The sequence below is a fragment of the Lathyrus oleraceus genome, chromosome 2, assembly GCF_024323335.1.
Source record: "Lathyrus oleraceus cultivar Zhongwan6 chromosome 2, CAAS_Psat_ZW6_1.0, whole genome shotgun sequence".
NCBI classification, from domain to species: domain Eukaryota; kingdom Viridiplantae; phylum Streptophyta; class Magnoliopsida; order Fabales; family Fabaceae; genus Lathyrus; species Lathyrus oleraceus.
In genome coordinates, this window is record NC_066580.1 from 410,352,242 (window position 1) to 410,376,016 (window position 23,775).

Below are 23,775 nucleotides of genomic sequence, written 5' to 3' on the forward strand. Positions count from 1 at the left end.
ATATTTTTTTTTTGAGAAATACATCATTACTCTATACTCTTTCATATGTATGGCGCAACCCAACCGTTTTTTTTTCGAGTCTTTTTTTTTTAATTTTGGAATATCATTTTCTAATCTAAATAAAAAAAAATATATTCTTGACCTTAACAGTGATATATGTTGTATATGTAAAACCTAGACGTAAAAATCGGCAGAATTTTCCCAATAAAAAGAAAAATTGGTAAAAATGATATGCATAGTATAAATCATATGCCGAGGAAACAAAAAAGAAGGACCAGTGAGATAGAAAAACGGAATCATAAACAAAGTTCAGGTTCGAATTCCATAGATAATATAGATAGTATTGTCTATAATCTAGATGATTGGTTTTGACCTTGAAAATTCAATCATTGAAATTTTAAAACAATTTAATTGATTGGATGGTACCAAGAAAATTGATTATTAACTTACATTTATTATTCAATATCATTAACCACTTGCTTTGTTATCCAACATTTTTTTCTTTTCTTAATCTCAATTTTTTTTGAAAAAAAAAACTGATATTTTGCAATATGACAATAACTCCTCCCCCTTCTGATACTGAGGTTTCTGCACTTGAAAACAAAAATCTGAGGCGTATTGCGCAAATAATTGATCTGGTACTCGATGTAATTTTTCCACCAGGAAAGATGCCTTATATTTACAACGCTCTGGTATTTCAAGGTCGAGATACGGTTGACCAACAAATTCACGTAACTTGTGAAGTACATCAATTATTAGGAAATAATCGAATTAAGGTTGTAGTTATGAGTGCTACGGGTGGTCTAAAGAGAGGAATGGAAGTGGTTGACACGAAAGATGCTCTAAGTGTTCCAGTCGAAGGAGCAACATTAGGTCAAATTTTCAACATGCTTGGAGAGCCTATTGATAATTTGGGTTCTGTAGATACTCGCACAATATCTCATATTCATAGATATGTGTCTGCCTTTATACAGTTAGATACACAATTATCCATTTTTGAAACAGGAATTAAAGTAGTTGATCTTTTAGCTCCTTATCACCGTGTGCAGAGAAAAATGCATGCACGGCTTGGGGAGGGATTTTTATTGTTTTATTTGATTAAACATGGAATTTTCTACTTCATCCGACTAGTTCTGTGTTCGAGTCCCGGGCAACCCATTCTAATTAATAGATAAATTATATATTATAATTAATATAACAAAAGAATATATATATATATATTTCCTTGTGCATCGATACTCAATAAATGGATGACAAAGATTTGTCTACGAACAAAACTGTGACACTTATTCTCTCGATTATTTTTGAACAACTAAGGTAAAGGGTTGTTTATTTTTTAAATAAAAAATGAAATAATTTAGACCTACTGAGGGAATAAATTACTTCTATTTCATACCCAGAAATAAAATGATGTATTGTAAGGTATATCACTTACAAATTTTACCATTCACCATTTTCTTTTTAGGTTGTAATATTTCTAAGTATGATTAGGAATAGGTTTCTCAATGTTGTCAACCAAGGAAATAAAAAGAATGACATTCCATGAGATGGATCTCTAGAGCAAGAAAAATATTTTGTTCAAGGTTGGTAAACAACAACAATAATAACAACAACCTTGAAAATTTTCTTAACTAATTAAGAAATCTTAATATTTTTCGGTCTTGCAATTCATCTAATATAATGATGTTTACATGTCAGGTTAGGGCAAAACTTAATGAACATATGCTTTTATAGTGAAAATGAGTAATCTTTTCCCTCGGTTGTTAGTATAATAAAAGGAATAGATTGATTAATACTTAAATAAAAAATAAAATAAAAAAGAATGACACCATTAAAAAATAAATAAAACATAAATTGTAATTAATAGGATTTAAATCGCGTCCCTTAGTGACTTTACCCTTCGATTGTGTGTTGCAATCGAGGGAATATATTTATATTTTTTAATAAAAAAATATGGTGTGCCCAGGGTTTATACCTCAGCTATTTCTTGGGTGATGTGAAATATTTGTCAAAAAACATGTTATTTATAGTAGTGAGTGGAACATGTCACATTTTAGAAAATGCATTAATATCACGGTCTTGTAAAAAACAAGCATGTGTTGTTTTAAGCATTGCAGAAGCATAGTACATAGTTGCTGGAAGGTTTTGTGTACAAGTACTTTGGTTAAAGCAATAATTATGTGATTACGGCTTAAATTTGGGATGCATTCCTCTAAATTGTGATAACACTAGTGCCATCAGACATCATTTCTTAAGGGATCATGTACTTAAGGGGGATGTTGAAATTACTTTTGTTGAAACTCATGATCAACTAGTAGTTATCTTAACAAAATCTCTATCCAAAGAACAATTTTACAAAATTAGAAGAGAATTTGGGATCTTGGATGAGAGCGATATATGATTCACATATATTGCATATTGTTACCTTTAATATTTGACTTGTGTTTTCTTATACATCTTTGATCTTGACTATTACACATGTTAAAATTGTTTTTGCATATAAGCAAGATTAAATATATATTACTATGTGTTTGTGATCTTAAAATATGTTCAAACATGGTTTACCATGAGAATATGGGGCAAAAATGTGATAAAAATTTCAAAATTTTAAGTGTGGTAATCAATTATCAGTGCAAAAAAATGCAACAAAAAATCGGGTCAAAACTTACAACCTCAAATGGTAATCGATTACATATATGGCATAATCAATTACCAGCACACATACCTATTTAAGCTTCAACCCTCCTTTTATGGTCATTTTTAATATTCTCATATTTGAACCATTTTGCAACAACTTTTGTTTTGTAAACTTGAATGTTTCCATTCTTGTCTATTTTCACTTTGAAAACCTATTTTCAACCAATAGGTGTAACCCCCATCGGGAAAATCAACCAAGTCATATACTTGATTTTCAGACATGGATGTCATTTCGGACCTCATGGCTTCGAGCCATTTTTCGGAGTCTTCACTCATCAAATCTTGTTTCTAGGTAATAGGCTCCTTAATTTCTAAAATCAAGATTTCAGAATTTTGGTCAACAAGAAATCAACAAACATCTTAGGCAAATTTCATGGTCTACTAGACATACCAGGGGCAGCAATAGAAGAAATTTCCTTCTTAACAAATTGAGAATTTTCGCACGAATTAGACTCGAGTGGGACAATATAAGGTTTGTGCATTGAATTCACTTCCTCCAATACATGGTGAGACATGGAACAATATTTATGCATGGGTGCACTACTTCAACCCCATCATTTAGCACTTGCATAACTGCCTCTAACATAGACCGAACTACGTCCATTTGTTTCTCTTCTCGAACTTCTTCGAGAAAGATATTACTCCTACTTGATTGTTTTTAAATGAAATCTCTTAGACACCGCGATCAATAACAAACACTTTTCCCTCAGTGCAGTTATAGAAGTAATAACCATTGGTCTCTTTGAATAACCCACAAAGAAACACTTATCATATTTAGGAGCGAATTAATCCGAGAGTAAACATTTTACATAGGCCTCACAAACCCAAATTTGTAGGAAAGACAAACTGGGAACCTTTCCACTCCACATCTCATATGGCGTCTTTTCTACTGCCTTTGATGGAGTTCAATTAAGTGTGAAAGCAACAATTTCGAGAGCATATCCCTATAAGGACAATAGAAGGTTGGCAAAACTCATCATTGATCAAACCATATAAAGTAAGGTTCGGTTCCTCCTTTCGAACACACCATTCAATTATGGTGTACCTGGTGGAGTTAATTGTGAAATAATTATACAACTCTTCAAGTGATCATCAAACTCTTGGCTCAAATATTTACAACCACGATAGGATCGTAGTGCTTTAGTTGTCTTACCAAGTTGATCTTGGACTTCATTCAGAAACTCTTTGAGTTTTTCAAAGGATTTTGATGTATGCTCCATTAAGTAGACATGCCCATATCTACTTAAATTATCAATAAAGGTAATGAAGTATCCAAACCATCCCCTAGATTTTGTGCTCATTGGTCCATATCATTAATGATGAGGCCCAAAAGATCATTTTCTCTTTCACCCTTTCTAGTAAAAGGTGACTTTGTCATCTTGCCCATCCAACACGATTCAAACACATCAAATGGCTCAAAGTCAAAAGATGTTAGAAGTCCAAATTTATGTAACTTTTGGATGTGTTTCACGTTGATGTGGCCAAAGCGACAATGCAATAGATAGGTAGGATTATTAAGGGCCCGTTTGAATCAGTTTTGCTTTTCACTTTTTAAAATATGTTTTATAAAATTGTTTTGGAAAAGTATTTTTAAGAAGAGAACTATTAAAAAATTTATTTGGTAACATGACTTTTCAAAACTGTTTTAAAAATGAGAAAATAGAAATATTTGTTTGGTAAATTATTTTTAAAAACAGTTTTAAAAATGAGAAAATAAAAAATGATAACTCAAATGAAAACAGAAATCCAGAAATCCAAAATTAAAAATGAAAAACATGTTAAACCTGTTTTTGTTTTTCACTTTTAAAAACAATAAAAATGAAAGAGTTTTTAAAAACAGTTTTCTAAAACATTGTAATCAAACAAATTTTTAATTTTATAAATTTTGAAAACAAAAAAAACTGTTTTTAAAAACTAAATCAAACACACCCTAAATCTCGGTCTATGATTTTTTTCGTCTATGTTAAGGATATATTTGTCTAAGTCTAGATAATATATGTCATATACTTTTAAGTTTTGTCATATGTCATACCCCAAAATTCACCATACCATTCACAAGGTTCATTTAGGTCACTAACCTAATCATTTGCATATCTTCATAAGTTTATGTTTATTGCAAAGGTTATATTGATTGGTCAATTTGGTTACACTTGACTTTTGGTCAACTGTTGACTTTTTGATCAACCAGTTGACCAAAGTCAACTCGTCATTTTTGATCCCCTAATACTTGTTTATATGCATTGCAACAAGATTCATCATAAGATCATTGGTTCGTTTGGGTTTTGCTTGGTTTTTAGGTTGGTCCATGACTAGGTCCAAATCTGGTCAGACCAACAATTGGACCTCCACTTGGCCCAACATGAATTTTCCTCTATTTTTAGTCATTTTTAGTCCAACCTTTCCATACACATAAACCATATAGTTTCAATCACAAACGCATACATCTAAGTGACTATTTCCACATGAACCATTAATCTGTTTTCTTCTTTTTAGCCATTATACATTTCAACATCATTTCATACAAAACCATGTTCGTAAACCATGTTCAAATTAATACAATTTCCATTTTCATTTACAAACCATTATTCAATTTCTAAATTTCCAATTCAACCATTAACATTCATGTTTCATACATAAACAATCAATTTTCAAATTTCCAATTACATAGATTCAATTTCAAATTCCATTTACATACATACATTTACACCCATCTCCAACTTAAGTACTGTTTGAATTTTTACTGCAAAAGTTACATTTTTCAATCGATACACAATTTACACTTCATTAGCCTATGATTCACAAGTCCAAAGCCAATCCAATCAATTCCAAAACAGCCCCATTCAATCCACTTCAAGCTCTATTGTAACTTCTAGGCATCCAAAACTTCTCAAAGCCCTGCAAAACACAAAACTAGCATAACTTAAATCAATGCCATTATTCACCATTTCATTTCAGTTGAGTAGCAAACATCCGCAACATAAGTTCAACTTAAGCAAACAATCACAAGACAGGACCATATAGACACACCAATAACAGTCCACAAACCTGCAGCTGATTCACCATGACAGTCCAATATACAAGATGCAGCAAAATCAAATGAACTTGCAGCAACCTGCAGCAAGAAATGTATGCAACATGATCCTGCCACAACACTTGACCCGCGACATTCAACCTGCAGTCAGCCCAACTAACAAGTTCATTAACATATTAATGGTCATCAATAGCAATCAGCAAGTACCCCTAACACTAGAAGCTAACGAGAAAACAATTCCCAACAGGTGACACAAATTGAGATTGGTTCATAGTAGACTGGTAACAGAATGTCAAACCAACATTAGCATAACTAACTGCTCCAGCTGGCATTTTTCAGAAATTTAATAGCTAACAAACTTTCAGATTCACAATTAACTTCATTCATTCCAAAACTACCCTCTCATCTACTCTAAATAAAACTACATTTTTCCTCTCGAGGCCCCAGATTTCACTCTCCATCTCAATTCATTCAATCCATAATCCCTCACATTTCCTCCCTCGGATTCATTCAGTTTTTCATCACAACATACCAACATCTCAGAACAGAGGGAGGAAATTACATATCCAAAAAACTCTTCGGTCATTATCAGAACTCATCAGAAGCAGCAGGGACGCATCAATATCACAGAGAAATTTATTCTTCACAAGAACTCTCAAGGGTTCGTCGCACACAATAGCACAAAGAAAGAAGGGAAAGTCGATACCTATTAAATCCAGTGAGTTTTCAATTCACTTTCGATTCCTTTTTTTCTGATTACGCGCGATAGCAAAGCGAGATGAATGGAGGATGCTGAACCGCGGAGTTCCGCTGAAACATGATGAACCGTGATGCCGAGACGAACGCGTTACCGTTGGAGTTCAATAATTTCTTTCTATTCATGTCGAAGCACGTTAGCACGCAACGATGATGATGGAGTGAAGAGAGAATCACGCGTTGTACTTTTTCGAGGAGAAGCGATTTTCTCCCTTTCAGGTCACATGAGAAGACGTTATGTTGGGCATTGCAGGATGCTTTGGATAAGCACTTTTCTGGTCTAGCTATTTCAGTTCACGCGATGAAAAGAATGGCCTCGGTTCTTGCAAGGCCTTTGCAAGTTTGAATGTTTGGGCCTAAGGCCCAAACGAACCATTAACTACTCTTCGCACATGCCTCAGTGGGCCTGCACCTCCCCGGTGTTCTTTAATAATTATTTACTTATTTCCTTAGTGTTTTTAGGTGATGATTAGGATCAGGTTAATTAGATTAGGATTAGGCTAATTACATGATTAATTAATTAGAGGTTTAGGTTGATTAGGTTAATCATGTTAGTTAGAGGTTAATTAATTTTAGAATTTTAGAATATTAGGTTATTTAGAATATTAGAATTTCATTTTCATTTTCTTTTCTTCTTGCAATTTCGATTGATCATTAACTTTAACTACTAATCTCTAACATCTAACCATTGACTTGTATTTCTTTTTATTTTGTTTTGATTGCTTGATTGATAAATCTTCCACACTTCAAATCATTGATAGATGGACTTTGGTTGATTTAATCTTCTTTGATTCAAACTTGTTGATAAATGGTTATTGGATCATTTTTGATACTTTGAATCATTGATAGGTTGTCCCTTAATGCGCCATATTTTGAGTCTTTTAATTTGTGGATAGATAATCTCAAGTAATTGGTTCCTTTTTAAATTGACTTCGTACATCTAACTTCTAACATTTGCATTACGCATCTAACTTCTAACATTTAAGTTCTTGCAATTTATTTCTTTACTTTGTGTATTATAATTCTCATTCTTCATCATTATTGCTTTATTTTATTATCTAATCTAAAATGAACAAAAATATGATAAAAATGGAAAAGACTAAAAAGACATAATTTGAGGACTATTGGACTATGGACTTGGTGTTTGACCTTAGCATTAGACATGGAGTATTATGGACCATAGTACCCTTGCATTTGGACTTGGAATTTTGTGATTGAGCTATGCAACTTGGAGTTTCTGAGGACTTATAATCTTTTATTGCAATAATGGTTTTCCTTCATGGCACTACCTCAGGGAAACATGCTTTGTAATTCCATTGTTCAATTGTTAGCTTATAACACAATGCACACACAAAGCTTTATCCTGGGCTACCTTACAAAGACACCCTTTATTTCTCACATAAATGCCTTGTATTTTTCATGTATCCATCTCCCCACTTCAGTGTACTTTTTACTCGTTTTCCTTTGTCTTGTTGTTGCTTGTTAGCCAACTTTAGGGTTAGGATCGTCACCATTTCGTAAAAAAAGAAAACAAACCCTTGATCCAACGTCAAGCGGTATTTTCTCAAATCAAATTCAAAACACAATAAAATAGATTACGAGTGTATGCCACGAGCCTTAAGTGGTAAAGAAGGGATGAGAATTGAGTTTTCCTATCCTCATTCTGAATATTTTGGACACAAGACACTTGAATTGGTAGTTCGAGATATTCACCTTTACCCATAGTCTTTAGTGCAATCTGAAGTCAAAAAAACAATCTCTTTTCAAAACCTAAAAACAACGTCAACTCATCAAACCTTTTGTTTGAGCCTTAGGGCATAACTCTGAAAACCCTTTTTTCAAGGTATAAAATCAACAAAACACACAAACATTTTGTACCACGAACTACGGAGCTCTAATTTCTCACTTCAACGAGTGAGCATACGTAGGCACGAGGACCCAAATCCTTGGCAAACACACTAATAAAAAATCCATTTCCACTCCGTAAACCTTTAGCAAGTAAGCATTAAGATAATGACACTCATTCAAGCAAAAGACAATCTAGATGGTTACTATCGAGTACGATGGATGTGGGGGATGCTAATACTTTCCCCTTCCATAACCGACTTCTGAACCTGTTCGTGGTTGCGATGACCATTCTTTTGGGGTTTTCTTGATATTTTCCCTTTCCTATGGAATACATAAAATCCGATGGCGACTCTGTATTTTTCGCGTAATGACAACATAAAATATTGAATTCAAGTAAATGGAGAAACAACCTTTCTAAATGATAAATGAAAAACCTTCATTATCTAATACAAGAATACAAATAATGTTTTTGGTAATAGCAGGAACATATAACAATTATTAAGATCTAATATTAATCTAGAGGGCAAAGGAAGACTATAAGTCACAATTGTGAGAGTTATAACTCTTACACCATTTCTGACACACAATTCTACTTCTCCATTAGCCAAGGTTCTACTCCTATTAGTCCCTACATATTCAAAACAATGTGAGAAACTCAACTAGTATCAAATACCCATTAAGAAGAAGAAGTTGCTAAGTTGATATCAATGACAAATATACCTGAAGTAGAAGCCCCAAAGTTCTTGTCCTTCAGATACTTGGGGAAATTCTATTTCCAATGACCTATCCCGTCACGACAAAAGCATTTGACTTTGGGCGCCACCTTTGGCCTATCAACATTTCTAGAGGTAACTTACTTGCCTTTATCTTGCTTCTTCTTGCTAGCCTCATCCTTCTTAAACCCCTACCTTTTGCGCACAATAAGAATATCCTTCTTATGTGCCATATGTATGTTTTTCTCAGTAATCATGAGAGTTATGTGTAACTCAATGAGGGTCTTTGATGCCCCATTCATGTTGAAATTCAACCTAAATTGGTTGAACCCTCCATGAAGGGATTGAAGTATAAAGAAATCCCAACCTCTCAATGGCCTTGAAATATCCAATCATTTCAAAGACATGAGTGGCGACTAACTTCTCTTCCTCTAACTTACACTCAAGAACGGCCTTATGAGTCTCGTACCTCTAAATCTGAGCTTGTTGCTAAAACATAGTTTTTAGTTGTCAGATTATGTTGTAGGCGTCCATGATTGCAAAATTCTTTTGCATGCATGGTTCCATGGCTGCGAGCATTCGACAAGTGAAGATCACTGACATATCCTCAACGATCTTATGAGCGGCATTTTCCTCATCAATAGAGTTATAGGCTATAATCGGGATTAGGGTTTCAAGAGCATCCTCTTGACCTTTGGATCTAAGAAAAAATATTATATTCCTTTCCCAATCAAGGAAGTTATTGTCATTCAATTCATCTGTCTCAAGGATTTAACGCAAGTTAAACGGTGATTTATTGTTGTTACCAAACATGATCTCTACAATAGAAGATACGCAACGTTATAACGTTTATCAGAATAGCCTTTAACAAAATTTAAACGGTTTAAAATTAAAAAGTCAAACACTTAATTCAATTTTAAGTTTGTCCATTTTGATCCAAATATTCTAAGACCATAACAAAAAAAATTCCATGTGGTCTTTAGTCGCTCCTCAAAAACAAGTTGAAAGGTAAGTAAACTTCTTTACTAATTACAACTCTTGTAATTCTTAGTAGATGGGTGATAACCCTTTATCCAATCTGATTCATTTCCTTCAAAACTCAAAACTGTTTTGATGATTTTGTTGACTCCAAGCAACTTAAATATGCAAATTTCGGAAATTTACCCTACTTATCCCAAGATAGAAAGTAACACCCTACTTTGGTAGAACCTATTAATAACAATCAAGTTCTTAGTAGGCGTTGTTTTGGAAAAGCATATACTCAATGTTTATTAAGGGACCTAAGCGATTACTATGTGAGTTTAGATATTAGTGAACTCAAAGCATAAATGAACCACATGCAAAACTTAGCTTGCATTAAAAAATAAAAATAAAAGCAAATAATAAAATGTGATTCTAGTATGGCCCATAATGTAACACCCCGATAATAATAAAATAATTGTTTAAATTAAGTTAATAATTTATTTATTAATTTAATTAAAATAATTGGAAATTTTATTATTATTATTTTTTGGATTATTATTATTATTCAGAAAGTATATAAGTTGGAATTTAGAAAAATCCCATTTTTGGTAAAAAGGTTATTTTCACGTGAAAAGAGAAAGGAGGCAGAAAAGGGAAAAGGGCAAAAAAGCCAAAGAACGAAGGTTGAAGGAAGGGAAAGCTTGAAGCTAACGGAAGTGCCGGATTGACTCAGGTAAGGGGGGTTTATCATCGATTAACGGGTATTATGGGATAGTATGTGATGGGTAGTGAGAAACCATTGAAATTGCCTCTGATTGAATGATATATGTGATGAACTTGTGAATATATTGATGAACGAAATTGGATGATAATTGATGAAATTCGTAGGAATTAGATGTAGTAAGGTTAACGATTTGATAAGTTGAATGCATCTGAGTTGTAATTGATAAAACGAACGAACATGTATGAAAAATTGGACTGTGAGAGGTTGGATCGGAAGGATCTCGTAGCAGAGAGAACCCATAGCAGATCTGGAAGACTGTATTCTGGTCATACGCGTATGGCACTAGGCAATACGCGTATGGGTTGGCTTGGAAAGGGGGGTTTTGGCGCTGGTACGCGCCATACGCATGTGATACGCGTAATCCCTGGAGTGGTACGCGTATGGTGTATGCCATACGCGTATGAGTGGAAAAGATGATGATTTGAACGTGAAAACGTCTCTGTTGGTACGCGTATGAGGATGTGGTACGCGTAGCATACGCGTATGAGTGTGGGCGATACGCGTATGGGATGGGCGAGGAAATGCGCCATACGCGTATGGGCATAGGCGATACGCGTATGGGCAGACTTGTGGTTTTTCTGTGCTGTTGTTGTGCAGTTTTTAGTTGTGTAGGCTGAGTGATGTACTTAGCTCAGGTGTGATGTTGTAGGGATCATTTCCCGTGGTGTTGAGTAGTATGGGTATTAGTAGAGTGTGCTAATACTGTATTTGGTTATGTGGCATAATGTGATATGCTTTTGTGATAAAATGTATTAATGATGTGTGATGATAAGCATGATGCTGTGAATGTATCAGTTATGTATGCATTTGTGAATAGACCGTTTTATGGCTTAGAGTGTGAACTTATGCCTATTATTGAATTGTTGTTGTTGTTGTTGCATTGCTAGGTGATTAGCATGCATATTCTAGCCTTTGGGGCTGTAGCTAATTCCCATGGTGAGGAATTAGTGAGTGAATCATTGTGGAATTGTTGTTGATGTTTGCATGCTAGATGATTAGCCTGCATAGTCTAGCCTTCGGGGCTGTAGCTAATTCCCACGGTGAGGAATTAGTGAGTGAGTCATTAGATCTCAAATGAGTGGGACTAGTGAGCTTAGTAGCCGCATCTGGATTTGATCGGTGAGCTTGAACTGTATGTTCAAGATTAGTCGGTACCGCATATGTTGAGTCTCATTGCATAATGAATGTATGGCATGTAATATGAATGGATGTATTCCAGTATTATATGTGTGTTGTGTGTTGTGCTGTTGATGTTGAGTATGGTTGAGATTATACATATGCTATATGTTACTGTTGGATATGACGTTTGAAGGGATATTGCCGTTGCTGAGTGCGTAGTCTGATTAGGGTGAATTGATGTGTTATTTACTTAGCATTACATGTTGTTCTATAATGCTTATTATATTGATTGAGGAACTCACCCTTACATCTATTTTTCAGGTAACGAGCAGTGAGTTGAGTAGAAGCTAGTGCTATGGAGTCTAGTGTCGTCCTTAGTGGGTCATGCTCTGGTAGATGTAACATCGGGAGGGAATGTTTGACTATGTTTTAATTTAGTTGTTCATTCAACTTTACATGTAATGTAGTACATGAATTGAATGTCGATGTTTGTACCCGCTGCGAATTATGCAAAAGAGTCTTATTTTGATTTAATAAATGAGCATGACAGGATATTTTGATAAATGTTGTGAAATGATTATGTGACACCCTTCGGGGCATAATTACTCTGATTGATATGTTATTATTTTAATTAAATATTTTGGGGTATTTAGAAGGGTGTTACATTAGTGGTATCAGAGCATAGTCGGTCGAGTCGAGTCGTAATTATTCTGTTCCCCTGTACGGGATAGGTGTTGTGTAACCCTATCAGTACTCATTGTTTGGCTTGTTTGGGTTCTCAGAATAGAGATGGCTGGAAGAGGTAGAGACGATGCTGCGATTGCTGAGGCTCTGGGTATGCTAGCTGGAGTACTTGGAGGAAATCAGAATGTTATGGGAATGGGAGATGCTCGTCAACTGAGTGAGTTCCAGAAGAACAATCCTCCAATGTTCAAGGGAGCATACGATCCAGATGGTGCTCAAAAGTGGTTGAAGGAGATTGAGAGAATCTTCCGAGTGACTGAGTGTGCCGATAACCAGAAGGTCAGGTTCGGTACACATATGCTGTCAGAAGAAGCTGATGATTGGTGGGTTGCTACCCGCACTGAGTTGGAATCTGCTGGGAATACTGAGATCACTTGGGCTGTGTTCAGAGAGAGATTTCTGAGGAAGTACTTTCCAGAGGATGTCAGAGGAAAGAAAGAGATAGAGTTTTTGGAATTGAAGCAGGGCAATCGGTCTGTGACTGAGTATGCTGCTAAGTTCACAGAGCTGTCGAAGTATTATACTCCCTATAGTGAGGCTGCTGGAGAATTTTCTAAGTGTGTGAAGTTTGAGAACGGGTTGCGTCCCGAGATCAAGCAGGCGATTGGATATCAGCGGATCAGGGTGTTTTCTGACTTGGTTGACTGTTGCAGGATTTTTGAACAGGATTCCAAAGCCAGAGCAGAGAGCTATCAGCAAAGGGTTGATAGGAAAGGCAAGAGTCAGAATGACCGTGGAAAACCGTATGCAGCTGGCAAAGGTTTCCAGAGGCAGAGTGGGATGAAGAGGCCTAGTGGGGGAGACTCTAGTGCTCCTGTTAAGTGTTACAGATGTGGCCGGGCTGGACATCGTGTTCATGAGTGTACCAGTGCTGAGATGAAGTGTTTCAAGTGTGGAAAAGGTGGTCATTTGGCTGCAGAGTGCCGGTTGAAGACTGTAACTTGTTTCAACTGTGGAGAGGTGGGTCATATCAGTCCACAGTGTCCTAAGCCAAAGAAAGAGAATCAGTCAGGAGGCAAGGTCTTTGCTTTATCGGGTTCTGAGACTTATGCAGATGATCGGTTGATCCGAGGTACGTGTTATATTAATGGCTTTCCTCTTGTAGCTATTATTGACACCGGTGCTACTCATTCCTTTATATCTTTGGATTGTGCTGTGAAACTTAAGTTAGAGATATCTAAGATGCTTGGAAGTATGGTGATTGATACTCCTGCGAAGGGTTCAGTAACTACTACTTCAGTTTGTCTAAGTTGTCCCTTGAGTATTTTTGGTAGAGACTTTGGGATAGACCTTGTGTGTCTTCCACTAGTACAGGTTGATGTTATTCTGGGTATGAACTGGTTGGTGTTTAACCGAGTCTATATCAACTGTTTTGATAAGACTGTGATATTTCCTGAGATTGAAGAAGGAAAGAGTTCGTTTCTATCAGCCAGGCAGGTGAATGAGGAAGTAGCAGATGGAGCGGAGTTGTTTATGCTGTTAGCGACTTTGGAAGCTAAAGATAAACTGGTGATTGGCGATCTCGCTGTGGTGTGTGATTTTCCTGATGTGTTTCCGGAAGAAGTGAATGAATTGCCGCCAGAGCGTGAAGTTGAGTTCTCGATTGATTTGGTACCTGGTACTAGACCAATATCGATGGCTCCGTACCGTATGTCTGCTGTTGAGTTAGCTGAATTGAAGAGTCAATTGGAAGATCTGTTGGGTAAGAAATTCATTCGTCCGAGTGTGTCACCGTGGGGTGCACCAGTGTTATTGGTTAAGAAGAAAGAAGGTACTATGAGGTTGTGTGTGGACTACAGGCAACTGAATAAAGTGACGATCAAGAATCGGTATCCTTTGCCGAGGATCGATGATTTGATGGATCAATTGGTTGGTGCTAGTGTGTTCAGCAAAATAGATTTGAGATCTGGGTATCATCAGATACGTGTGAAAACTGAAGATATTCAGAAGACTGCTTTCAGAACAAGGTATGGACATTATGAGTATTCTGTAATGCCTTTTGGTGTGACTAATGCGCCTGGAGTATTTATGGAGTATATGAATAGGATTTTCCATCCGTACCTGGACAAGTTTGTAGTAGTGTTTATTGATGACATTTTGGTGTATTCGAAATCTGAAGAAGAGCATGCTGAGCATTTGAGAGTGGTTTTAGAAGTCCTCCGAGGAAAGAAGTTATTTGCTAAACTGTCTAAATGTGAATTTTGGTTAGGAGAGGTTAGTTTTCTTGGTCATGTGATTTCAAGAGGTGGTGTTGCCGTTGATCCTTCTAAGATAGAAGCGGTGTCTAAGTGGGAAGCTCCGAAGTCTGTTGCTGAGATTCGAAGTTTCCTTGGATTGGCTGGTTACTATAGGAAATTCATTGAGGGATTTTCCAAGTTGGCGCTACCGTTGACAATGTTGACTAGAAAGGGGCAAGCGTTTGTTTGGGATTCAAAATGTGAAGAAGGTTTCCAAGAGTTAAAGAGAAGGTTAACTACTGCTCCTATCCTGATATTACCGAGTTCGTCGGAACTATTCGAGGTTTATTGTGATGCTTCATTGTTGGGTTTAGGTGGTGTGTTGATGCAGAATAAGCAGGTTATAGCTTATGCTTCGAGACAACTGAGAGTTCATGAGAGGAACTATCCGACGCACGATTTAGAGTTAGCAGCTGTGGTATTTGTTCTGAAGTTATGGAGACATTATTTGTACGGGTCAAGATTTGAAGTTTTCAGTGACCATAAAAGTTTAAAGTATTTGTTCGATCAGAAAGAGCTGAATATGAGACAGAGGAGATGGTTAGAATTTCTGAAGGATTATGATTTTGGGTTGAATTACCATCCGGGTAAAGCAAATGTAGTGGCTGATGCATTGAGTCGGAAATCATTGCATATGTCTATGTTAATGGTTAAAGAGTTGGATTTAATTGAGCAGTTTAGAGACTTGAGTTTGGTGTGTGAGAGTACTCACAATAGTGTTAGATTGGGAATGTTGAAGTTAACGAGTGGGATTCTGAATGAGATCAGAGAGGGTCAGAAATCCGATATGCTTTTGGTTGATAAGTTGACTTTAGTGAATCAAGGTCAAGGTGGTGAATTCAGAGTTGATGAGAATGGTGTTTTGAGATTTGGTAATCGAGTGTGTATTCCGGATGTTACTGAGCTTAAGAAGAGTATTCTTGAAGAAGGACATCGTAGTGGTTTGAGTATTCATCCTGGAGCTACGAAGATGTACCATGATTTGAAGAAGTTATTTTGGTGGCCGGGAATGAAGAGAGAAATTGCGAGTTTTGTTTATTCCTGTTTGACTTGTCAGAAGTCAAAGATTGAGCATCAGAAGCCGTCTGGGCTAATGCAACCGTTGGCTATTCCAGAGTGGAAGTGGGATAGTATCAGTATGGATTTTGTTTCTGGTTTGCCGAGGACAAGTAAGAATTTTGAGGCTATCTGGGTGATTGTTGATAGATTGACGAAGTCGGCTCATTTCATTCCGATCAGAATGGATTATCCGTTAGACAGGCTAGCCGAGTTGTATATTGAGAAGATTGTAAGTTTGCATGGTATTCCGTCGAGTATTGTTTCGGACAGAGATCCTAGATTTACATCGAAATTTTGGGAAGGTTTGCAGAGAGCTTTGGGAACTAAGCTGAGATTGAGTTCTGCATATCATCCGCAGACTGATGGTCAGACTGAGAGGACGATTCAGTCATTAGAGGATCTTTTGAGAGCTTGCGTTTTGGAAAAGGGAGGTGCTTGGGATTGTTATTTACCTTTGATTGAGTTTACCTACAACAATAGTTTTCATTCGAGCATTGGTATGGCACCGTTTGAAGCTTTGTATGGTAGGAGATGTCGGACACCTTTATGTTGGTATGAGTCCGGTGAGAGTGCTGTGGTTGGACCGGAGATTGTTCAACAAACTACGGAAAAGATTAAGATGATTCAGGAGAAGATGAGAATTGCTCAGAGTCGTCAGAAGAGTTATCATGATAAGAGGAGGAAGTCACTTGAATTCCAAGAGGGAGATCATGTGTTTCTTCGTGTTACTCCGATAACTGGTGTTGGTCGAGCTTTGAAGTCGAAGAAGTTGACACCTCGATTTATTGGTCCTTACCAGATTTTGGAAAGGATAGGGGAGGTAGCCTATCGTATCGCTTTACCGCCATCGCTTGCGAATTTGCATGAGGTTTTCCATGTGTCTCAGTTGAGGAGGTACATTCATGATCCGTCGCATGTAGTCCAAGTAGATGATGTACAGGTGAGAGATAACCTGACTGTGGAAACATCACCTATGAGGATCGAGGATCGAGAATTGAAGCAGTTGCGGGGTAAAGAGATTGCCTTGGTGAAGGTAGCTTGGGGAGGACCAGCAGGTGGCAACGTGACTTGGGAACTGGAGAGTAAGATGAAGGAGTCTTATCCGGAGTTGTTCGCTTGAGGTATGTTTTCGAGGACGAAAACTCTTTTAGTGGGGGAGAGTTGTAACACCCCGATAATAATAAAATAATTGTTTAAATTAAGTTAATAATTTATTTATTAATTTAATTAATATAATTGGAAATTTTATTATTATTATTTTTTGGATTATTATTATTATTCAGAAAGTATATAAGTTGGAATTTAGAAAAATCCCATTTTTGGTAAAAAGGTTATTTTCACATGAAAAGAGAAAGGAGGCAGAAAAGGGAAAAGGGCAAAAAAGCCAAAGAACGAAGGTTGAAGGAAGGGAAAGCTTGAAGCTAACGGAAGTGCCGGATTGACTCAGGTAAGGGGGGTTTATCATCGATTAACGGGTATTATGGGATAGTATGTGATGGGTAGTGAGAAACCATTGAAATTGCCTCTGATTGAATGATATATGTGATGAACTTGTGAATATATTGATGAACGAAATTGGATGATAATTGATGAAATTCGTAGGAATTAGATGTAGTAAGGTTAACGATTTGATAAGTTGAATGCATCTGAGTTGTAATTGATAAAACGAACGAACATGTATGAAAAATTGGACTGTGAGAGGTTGGATCGGAAGGATCTCGTAGCAGAGAGAACCCATAGCAGATCTGGAAGACTGTATTCTGGTCATACGCGTATGACACTAGGCAATACGCGTATGGGTTGGCTTGGAAAGGGGGGTTTTGGCGCTGGTACGCGCCATACGCATGTGATACGCGTAATCCCTGGAGTGGTACGCGTATGGTGTATGCCATACGCGTATGAGTGGAAAAGATGATGATTTGAACGTGAAAACGTCTCTGTTGGTACGCGTATGAGGATGTGGTACGCGTAGCATACGCGTATGAGTGTGGGCGATACGCGTATGGGATGGGCGAGGAAATGCGCCATACGCGTATGGGCATAGGCGATACGCGTATGGGCAGACTTGTGGTTTTTCTGTGCTGTTGTTGTGCAGTTTTTAGTTGTGTAGGCTGAGTGATGTACTTAGCTCAGGTGTGATGTTGTAGGGATCATTTCCCGTGGTGTTGAGTAGTATGGGTATTAGTAGAGTGTGCTAATACTGTATTTGGTTATGTGGCATGATGTGATATGCTTTTGTGATAAAATGTATTAATGATGTGTGATGATAAGCATGATGCTGTGAATGTATCAGTTATGTATGCATTTGTGAATAGACCGTTTTATGGCTTAGAGTGTGAACTTATGCCTATTATTGAATTGTTGCTGTTGTTGTTGCATTGCTAGGTGATTAGCATGCATATTCTAGCCTTTGGGGCTGTAGCTAATTCCCATGGTGAGGAATTAGTGAGTGAATCATTGTGGAATTGTTGTTGATGTTTGCATGCTAGATGATTAGCCTGCATAGTCTAGCCTTCGGGGCTGTAGCTAATTCCCACGGTGAGGAATTAGTGAGTGAGTCATTAGATCTCAAATGAGTGGGACTAGTGAGCTTAGTAGCCGCATCTGGATTTGATCGGTGAGCTTGAACTGTATGTTCAAGATTAGTCGGTACCGCATATGTTGAGTCTCATTGCATAATGAATGTATGGCATGTAATATGAATGGATGTATTCCAGTATTATATGTGTGTTGTGTGTTGTGCTGTTGATGTTGAGTATGGTTGAGATTATACATATGCTATATGTTACTGTTGGATATGACGTTTGAAGGGATATTGCCGTTGCTGAGTGCGTAGTCTGATTAGGGTGAATTGATGTGTTATTTACTTAGCATTACATGTTGTTCTATAATGCTTATTATATTGATTGAGGAACTCACCCTTACATCTATTTTTCAGGTAACGAGCAGTGAGTTGAGTAGAAGCTAGTGCTATGGAGTCTAGTGTCGTCCTTAGTGGGTCATGCTCTGGTAGATGTAACATCGGGAGGGAATGTTTGACTATGTTTTAATTTAGTTGTTCATTCAACTTTACATGTAATGTAGTACATGAATTGAATGTCGATGTTTGTACCCGCTGCGAATTATGCAAAAGAGTCTTATTTTGATTTAATAAATGAGCATGACAGGATATTTTGATAAATGTTGTGAAATGATTGTGTGACACCCTTCGGGGCATAATTACTCTGATTGATATGTTATTATTTTAATTAAATATTTTGGGGTATTTAGAAGGGTGTTACATTAGTGGTATCAGAGCATAGTCGGTCGAGTCGAGTCGTAATTATTCTGTTCCCCTGTACGGGATAGGTGTTGTGTAACCCTATCAGTACTCATTGTTTGGCTTGTTTGGGTTCTCAGAATAGAGATGGCTGGAAGAGGTAGAGACGATGCTGCGATTGCTGAGGCTCTGGGTATGCTAGCTGGAGTACTTGGAGGAAATCAGAATGTTATGGGAATGGGAGCTGCTCGTCAACTGAGTGAGTTCCAGAAGAACAATCCTCCAATGTTCAAGGGAGCATACGATCCAGATGGTGCTCAGAAGTGGTTGAAGGAGATTGAGAGAATCTTCCGAGTGACTGAGTGTGCCGATAACCAGAAGGTCAGGTTCGGTACGCATATGCTGTCAGAAGAAGCTGATGATTGGTGGGTTGCTACCCGCACTGAGTTGGAATCTGCTGGGAATACTGAGATCACTTGGGCTGTGTTCAGAGAGAGATTTCTGAGGAAGTACTTTCCAGAGGATGTCAGAGGAAAGAAAGAGATAGAGTTTTTGGAATTGAAGCAGGGCAATCGGTCTGTGACTGAGTATGCTGCTAAGTTCACAGAGCTGTCGAAGTATTATACTCCCTATAGTGAGGCTGCTGGAGAATTTTCTAAGTGTGTGAAGTTTGAGAACGGGTTGCGTCCCGAGATCAAGCAGGCGATTGGATATCAGCGGATCAGGGTGTTTTCTGACTTGGTTGACTGTTGCAGGATTTTTGAACAGGATTCCAAAGCCAGAGCAGAGAGCTATCAGCAAAGGGTTGATAGGAAAGGCAAGAGTCAGAATGACCGTGGAAAACCGTATGCAGCTGGCAAAGGTTTCCAGAGGCAGAGTGGGATGAAGAGGCCTAGTGGGGGAGACTCTAGTGCTCCTGTTAAGTGTTACAGATGTGGCCGGGCTGGACATCGTGTTCATGAGTGTACCAGTGCTGAGATGAAGTGTTTCAAGTGTGGAAAAGGTGGTCATTTGGCTGCAGAGTGCCGGTTGAAGACTGTAACTTGTTTCAACTGTGGAGAGGTGGGTCATATCAGTCCACAGTGTCCTAAGCCAAAGAAAGAGAATCAGTCAGGAGGCAAGGTCTTTGCTTTATCGGGTTCTGAGACTTATGCAGATGATCGGTTGATCCGAGGTACGTGTTATATTAATGGCTTTCCTCTTGTAGCTATTATTGACACCGGTGCTACTCATTCCTTTATATCTTTGGATTGTGCTGTGAAACTTAAGTTAGAGATATCTAAGATGCTTGGAAGTATGGTGATTGATACTCCTGCGAAGGGTTCAGTAACTACTACTTCAGTTTGTCTAAGTTGTCCCTTGAGTATTTTTGGTAGAGACTTTGGGATAGACCTTGTGTGTCTTCCACTAGTACAGGTTGATGTTATTCTGGGTATGAACTGGTTGGTGTTTAACCGAGTCTATATCAACTGTTTTGATAAGACTGTGATATTTCCTGAGATTGAAGAAGGAAAGAGTTCGTTTCTATCAGCCAGGCAGGTGAATGAGGAAGTAGCAGATGGAGCGGAGTTGTTTATGCTGTTAGCGACTTTGGAAGCTAAAGATAAACTGGTGATTGGCGATCTCGCTGTGGTGTGTGATTTTCCTGATGTGTTTCCGGAAGAAGTGAATGAATTGCCGCCAGAGCGTGAAGTTGAGTTCTCGATTGATTTGGTACCTGGTACTAGACCAATATCGATGGCTCCGTACCGTATGTCTGCTGTTGAGTTAGCTGAATTGAAGAGTCAATTGGAAGATCTGTTGGGTAAGAAATTCATTCGTCCGAGTGTGTCACCGTGGGGTGCACCAGTGTTATTGGTTAAGAAGAAAGAAGGTACTATGAGGTTGTGTGTGGACTACAGGCAACTGAATAAAGTGACGATCAAGAATCGGTATCCTTTGCCGAGGATCGATGATTTGATGGATCAATTGGTTGGTGCTAGTGTGTTCAGCAAAATAGATTTGAGATCTGGGTATCATCAGATACGTGTGAAAACTGAAGATATTCAGAAGACTGCTTTCAGAACAAGGTATGGACATTATGAGTATTCTGTAATGCCTTTTGGTGTGACTAATGCGCCTGGAGTATTTATGGAGTATATGAATAGGATTTTCCATCCGTACCTGGACAAGTTTGTAGTAGTGTTTATTGATGACATTTTGGTGTATTCGAAATCTGAAGAAGAGCATGCTGAGCATTTGAGAGTGGTTTTAGAAGTCCTCCGAGGAAAGAAGTTATTTGCTAAACTGTCTAAATGTGAATTTTGGTTAGGAGAGGTTAGTTTTCTTGGTCATGTGATTTCAAGAGGTGGTGTTGCCGTTGATCCTTCTAAGATAGAAGCGGTGTCTAAGTGGGAAGCTCCGAAGTCTGTTGCTGAGATTCGAAGTTTCCTTGGATTGGCTGGTTACTATAGGAAATTCATTGAGGGATTTTCCAAGTTGGCGCTACCGTTGACAATGTTGACTAGAAAGGGGCAAGCGTTTGTTTGGGATTCAAAATGTGAAGAAGGTTTCCAAGAGTTAAAGAGAAGGTTAACTACTGCTCCTATCCTGATATTACCGAGTTCGTCGGAACTATTCGAGGTTTATTGTGATGCTTCATTGTTGGGTTTAGGTGGTGTGTTGATGCAGAATAAGCAGGTTATAGCTTATGCTTCGAGACAACTGAGAGTTCATGAGAGGAACTATCCGACGCACGATTTAGAGTTAGCAGCTGTGGTATTTGTTCTGAAGTTATGGAGACATTATTTGTACGGGTCAAGATTTGAAGTTTTCAGTGACCATAAAAGTTTAAAGTATTTGTTCGATCAGAAAGAGCTGAATATGAGACAGAGGAGATGGTTAGAATTTCTGAAGGATTATGATTTTGGGTTGAATTACCATCCGGGTAAAGCAAATGTAGTGGCTGATGCATTGAGTCGGAAATCATTGCATATGTCTATGTTAATGGTTAAAGAGTTGGATTTAATTGAGCAGTTTAGAGACTTGAGTTTGGTGTGTGAGAGTACTCACAATAGTGTTAGATTGGGAATGTTGAAGTTAACGAGTGGGATTCTGAATGAGATCAGAGAGGGTCAGAAATCCGATATGCTTTTGGTTGATAAGTTGACTTTAGTGAATCAAGGTCAAGGTGGTGAATTCAGAGTTGATGAGAATGGTGTTTTGAGATTTGGTAATCGAGTGTGTATTCCGGATGTTACTGAGCTTAAGAAGAGTATTCTTGAAGAAGGACATCGTAGTGGTTTGAGTATTCATCCTGGAGCTACGAAGATGTACCATGATTTGAAGAAGTTATTTTGGTGGCCGGGAATGAAGAGAGAAATTGCGAGTTTTGTTTATTCCTGTTTGACTTGTCAGAAGTCAAAGATTGAGCATCAGAAGCCGTCTGGGCTAATGCAACCGTTGGCTATTCCAGAGTGGAAGTGGGATAGTATCAGTATGGATTTTGTTTCTGGTTTGCCGATGACAAGTAAGAATTTTGAGGCTATCTGGGTGATTGTTGATAGATTGACGAAGTCGGCTCATTTCATTCCGATCAGAATGGATTATCCGTTAGACAGGCTAGCCGAGTTGTATATTGAGAAGATTGTAAGTTTGCATGGTATTCCGTCGAGTATTGTTTCGGACAGAGATCCTAGATTTACATCGAAATTTTGGGAAGGTTTGCAGAGAGCTTTGGGAACTAAGCTGAGATTGAGTTCTGCATATCATCCGCAGACTGATGGTCAGACTGAGAGGACGATTCAGTCATTAGAGGATCTTTTGAGAGCTTGCGTTTTGGAAAAGGGAGGTGCTTGGGATTGTTATTTACCTTTGATTGAGTTTACCTACAACAATAGTTTTCATTCGAGCATTGGTATGGCACCGTTTGAAGCTTTGTATGGTAGGAGATGTCGGACACCTTTATGTTGGTATGAGTCCGGTGAGAGTGCTGTGGTTGGACCGGAGATTGTTCAACAAACTACGGAAAAGATTAAGATGATTCAGGAGAAGATGAGAATTGCTCAGAGTCGTCAGAAGAGTTATCATGATAAGAGGAGGAAGTCACTTGAATTCCAAGAGGGAGATCATGTGTTTCTTCGTGTTACTCCGATAACTGGTGTTGGTCGAGCTTTGAAGTCGAAGAAGTTGACACCTCGATTTATTGGTCCTTACCAGATTTTGGAGAGGATAGGGGAGGTAGCCTATCGTATCGCTTTACCGCCATCGCTTGCGAATTTGCATGAGGTTTTCCATGTGTCTCAGTTGAGGAGGTACATTCATGATCCGTCGCATGTAGTCCAAGTAGATGATGTACAGGTGAGAGATAACCTGACTGTGGAAACATCACCTATGAGGATCGAGGATCGAGAATTGAAGCAGTTGCGGGGTAAAGAGATTGCCTTGGTGAAGGTAGCTTGGGGAGGACCAGCAGGTGGCAACGTGACTTGGGAACTGGAGAGTAAGATGAAGGAGTCTTATCCGGAGTTGTTCGCTTGAGGTATGTTTTCGAGGACGAAAACTCTTTTAGTGGGGGAGAGTTGTAA

General features: G+C 38.0%; 1 protein-coding gene and 1 long non-coding RNA gene across 2 annotated transcripts; one reads left to right on the forward strand and one right to left on the reverse strand.

Annotated features, from left to right (window-relative positions):
- The first annotated feature begins 551 nt into the window (after nucleotides 1–551).
- On the forward strand, nucleotides 552–1,175 carry LOC127123464 (ATP synthase subunit beta, chloroplastic-like). The gene has a single exon (XM_051053681.1). The coding sequence runs from the start codon at nucleotides 552–554 to the stop codon at nucleotides 1,173–1,175; it is 624 nt and encodes a 207-aa protein (XP_050909638.1).
- Nucleotides 1,176–5,302: 4,127 nt separating this feature from the next.
- Nucleotides 5,303–6,765, reverse strand: LOC127119780 (uncharacterized). The gene is made up of 3 exons (XR_007802918.1): nucleotides 6,435–6,765; nucleotides 5,743–5,869; nucleotides 5,303–5,592 (listed from the first exon to the last, which is right to left on the reverse strand). It is a non-coding gene; the product is annotated as an uncharacterized LOC127119780 (long non-coding RNA).
- Nucleotides 6,766–23,775: the final 17,010 nt, after the last annotated feature.